The 4,554-nt window shown below is 46.2% G+C and overlaps 1 protein-coding gene across 1 annotated transcript in view; it reads right to left on the reverse strand.

Moving 5' to 3' along the window:
• Positions 1-206: 206 nt before the first annotated feature.
• LOC145344340 (low choriolytic enzyme-like) overlaps positions 207-4,554 on the reverse strand; it is a 198,883-nt gene continuing 194,535 nt past the window's right edge. The window contains exon 8 of the mRNA XM_080191470.1: positions 207-304. Within this exon, the coding sequence (XP_080047596.1) occupies positions 207-304 (98 nt within the window). The remainder of the gene's footprint in view (positions 305-4,554) is intronic.

Raw genomic sequence — 4,554 nt, forward strand, 5'->3', positions numbered from 1 at the left:
GTAATAGTTATGGGTTTGGAAGGTACTGCCTAAGAAGCCTTGGTGAATTGCTGTAGTGAATCTCGTAGATGGTACACACTGCAACCATTGTTTATCGGTGTGAAGGGATTGAATAGAAACATAGAAACTAGGCGCAGGAGTAGGCCATTCGGCCCTTCGAGCTTACACCACTATTAAATATGCTCATGGTTGATCATGCACTTTCATTATGCCATTCCCATTTTCTGTCCACATCCATTGATCCCTTTAGCCACATCCAGCTTCTTCTTGAACTTGCCTAATGAACTGACCCCAACAGTTTTCTCTGGTAGAGAAATCCACAAGTTCACAAATCTGAGTGAAAATGTTCTTCCATATCTCAATCCTGAACGGCTTACCCCTTATTCTTAGAATCTGACTCCTAGTTCTGGACTTCCAAACATCAGGAACATTCTTCTTGCATCTACCCTGTTCAGTCCCATCAGGATTTCATATGTTTCTATGAGATCCTCTCTCTTTCTTCTAAATTCCAGTGAGTAGAACCTCAGTCAATCCAATCTTCCTTCATATGTCAGTCCTGCCATTCTGGGAATCAAATTAGTAAAACTTAGCTGGACTCCCACAATACCAAAAATGTCCGCCCTCTGACTAGGTGACCAAAACTACACACAACAATCAAGCTGTGAGCTCACCAAGAGCCTGTAAAACTGTAGCAAGACATTCTTACTCCTATACTCAAATCCTCTTGCTATGAAGGCCAGAATGCCATTAGCTTTCGTCGTGCCTGCTGTAGCTGCATGCCAACTTTCAGCAACTGTTCCACCATGACACCCAGGTCACGTTGCATTTTGCCTTTTCCTAAATCTGCTGCCATTCAGATAATAATCTTCCTGCCTGTTTTGACATCAAAGTGGATAACCTCACATTTATCCATATTATATTGCGTTTGTCAAATATTTGCCCACTCAGTCAGCCTATCAAAGTCATTTTGCATCTTCTTAGCATCCTCCTCACAGCACACACTGCTACCCAGCTTAGTGTCATCTGCAAATTTGTGGATATTCACTGGAATTCCACTGTCCCACCTGCCACGGAATTGGAGCAGACAAAGGGTGGACAATGGATATATCCGTTTACCTTGGTGTCGCTCGAATGAGACTGTAAAATCCCGCCCATTGCATTCAATTCTTTCATCCAAATCATTAATGTATAAAATAGAAGGGTACCAATCAAACAATCTGCTTTGCTTTAGATGGTGTCAAGCTTCTTGAGAGTTGTTGGAGCTGCACTCATCCAGTCAAGGGGACAGAATAGTTTGCCGGGTATTAAAGATAGAAGGATGGTAGGAGTTGAGGGCCTGAATACGATTACTGTCACTACAGAGGTAGTGCTTGATCGACTAGCAGGACTGATGGTGGACAAGTCCCCAGGACTGGATGGAATGCATCCCAAGGTTCTGAAGGAAATGGCAGAGGTGATAGTAGATGCCTTAGTGATTATTTACCAAACTTCGTTGGATTCCGGGGAAGTGCTGGAAGATTGGAAAACGGCTAATGTTACGCCGCTGTTTAAAAAAGGTAGCAGGCAAAAGACAGGTAATTATAGGCCGGTTAGTTTAACGTCTGTTGGTGTAAAATGCTTGAATCCGTCATCAAAGAAGAAATAGCGAGGCACCTTGAGGAGAATTGTTTGATAGAGCAGACGCAGCACGGATTCGTTAAGGGAAGTCATGTCTGACGAATTTATTGGGAATTCTGTGAGGATGTGACTAGTGCGGTAGGCAGAAGGGAACCGGTGGATGTGGTGTTTCTCGATTTTCAAAAGGCATTTGATAAGGTGCCGCACAAAAGGTTGCTTCAGAAGGTTAGGGGGCATGGTGTTGGGGGTAAGGTGTTAGCGTGGATAGAGGATTGGTTGTCTAATAGGAGGCAGAGAGTTGGTATCAATGGGTGCTATTCTGATTGGCGGTTGTGACTAGTGTAGTGCCGCAGGGATCGGTGCTGGGGCTTCAGCTATTTACCATTTATACAGATGATCTGGAGGAGGGGCTGAGTGTAGGGTGTCGAAATTTACTGATGACACGAAGATAAGTGGAAAAGCAAATTGTGTGGAGGGTGTGGAAAGTCTGCAGAGGGATCTAGATAGGCTGAGCGAGTGGGCGAGGACCTGACAGATGGAGTACAATGTTAGCAAGTGTGAGGTTATCCACTTTGGCAGGAATAATAGTAGGAGGGATTACTATTTAAAGGGCAAAAAGCTGCAGCATGCTACGGTGCAGAGGAACCTGGGGGTCCTTGTGCATGAGTCGCAAAAACCCAGTCTGCAAGGTGCAGCAGGTGATCAAGAAGGCGAATGGATGCTGGCCTTTATAGCGAGGGGGATTGAATATAAAAGCAGGGAGGTCTTGCTGCAACTGTATAAGGCACTGGTGAGGCCGCAGCTGGGGTACTGTGTGCAGTTTTAGTCGCCGCACTTGCGCAAGGATATTTGGCCTTGGAGGGAGTGCAGAGGAGGTTCACTAGGCTGATACTGGAGATGGGGGGGTTGGACTATGAAGAGAGACTAAATAGACTGGGTCTGTACTCGTTGGAGTTTAGAAGGATGAGGGGGGATCTTATAGAGACGTATAAGATAACGAAGGGGATGGATAGGGTAGAGGTAGAGAGATTTTTCCCGCTCAGAAAGGACAGCAGGACTAGAGGGCACAGCCTCAAGATAAGGGGGGAGCAGTTTAGAACGGAGTTGAGGAGGAACTTCTTCACTCAAAGGGTGGTGAATCTCTGGAATTCTCTGCCCGTTGAAGTGGTGGAGGCTACCTGGCTAAATATATTTTAAGACACGGGTAGATAGGTTTTGGTAGGCAAGGGAATTAAGGGTTTTGGGGAGAAAGTGGAAAGTGGAACTGATCCACTTCAGATCAGCCATGATCTTATTGAATGGCGGGGCAGGCTCGAAGGGCTAGATGGCCTACTCCTGCTCCTATTTCTTATGTTCTTATGTTCAGAATGCCATCAGGCTCCCGATTTGCACCTTTTAGATGATTTTGGGAGTCAGAAAGTGATTTGTTGCCATAGGATTCCTAGCCTTTGAGCTGACCTTGTAGCCACAAGGTGGAATTTGTCAGAGTGTCAGGTCCAGACTGAAAGCCAACATATATTTCTCCAGATGCACAGTCAAGCTTTCACTCCAGACATTACAGGCATCACCCCCCCACACACAACCATTGCTCCTCCCAACAGGCATTAGCCCTGGCCACTGCTCACAGGTATTAGGGCATGCTCCCTCACCAGAAAAGAACTGGTGCACATCTGTCCGCACATACATTAGGGAACTCCCTCCCCCTCCCCTCCCCCTCCCCCTCCCACCCAGTGGTGTTCCCCAGAGGAACCACCTCTGGCACTGCCATGATAGGCATTGTCAGGTTGGCGCAGCTTTTTTTTAATGTTTTACACTGTTCTTATAAAGCCAACACTCTGAAAGGACAAACACAAATCTATCCCTTGCTTACTTCAAAACCCAAATTCAAAAATCATGGTCCTCACAAGAGGGACAAACAACATCCAAGCTGACAAGGTCAAGCATTGCACCCCATCTTCTGCTTGATCTTGCCAAAAAGCCAAGAAGCACATGGACAGTGCCGGGCACTTCCTAAGTACTTCCTCTTACAAGCCAGGAACCACACTCACCTGTGCTTCCCTGCTTGGTCATCATGACTGGTTTTTACTTTTGAAAACCAGCAGTGATTTGCACCAGTGTGAAGTCACATCATCTGGAGGGTTGATACAGTGAGGGTGGAAGTAACGGCATTAAGCCCACTAATGATATTAAAATATATTTCAGTGGAGATAGCGGTGCTCACTTCCTTCCTCCCTCACAAATGTCATAGTGCCTGGTTCCTGTATTTAAAGAGCAGAAGGGATTCATGGCTAGTGGGTGGAAAAATTTATTGAGGGTGGAAGAAGTGAACATGAACCTGTTTGCATCATTGAAGTGGGGTTGGGAAGATTGCAATTAGAAATAAGAACATAAGAACATAAGAACATAAGAAATAGGAGCAGGAGTAGGCCATCTAGCCCTTCGAGCCTGCCCCGCCATTCAATAAGATCATGGCTGATCTGTCGTGGCTCAGTTCCACTTTCCCGCCCTCTCCCCATAACCCTTAATCCCCTCTCTTATCAAGAACCCATCAACCTGCTTCTTAAAAATATTTAGCGAGGCAGCCTCCACCACTTCAACGGGCAGAGAATTCCAGAGATTCACCACCCTTTGAGTGAAGAAATTCCTCCTCAACTCCGTTCTAAACCGCCTCCCCTTTATCTTGAGGCTGTGCCCCTAGTCCTACTGTCTTTTTTGAGCGGGAAGAGTCTCTCCACCCTCTATCCTATCCATCCCATTCATCATCTTATACGTCTCAATGAGATCTCCCCTCATTCTTCTAAACTCTAACGAGTACAAGCCTAGTTTATTCAGCCTCTCCTCATAGCTCAATCCCCTCAACTCCGGTATCAGCCTAGTAAACCTCCTCTGCACTCCCTCCAGGGCCAAAATATCCTTGCGCAGGTGCGCGCCCAAAAC

Source organism: Carcharhinus amblyrhynchos, chromosome 6 (assembly GCF_965287045.1).
Source record: "Carcharhinus amblyrhynchos chromosome 6, sCarAmb.v2.hapA, whole genome shotgun sequence".
In the NCBI taxonomy this organism is placed as follows: Eukaryota; Metazoa; Chordata; class Chondrichthyes; order Carcharhiniformes; family Carcharhinidae; genus Carcharhinus; species Carcharhinus amblyrhynchos.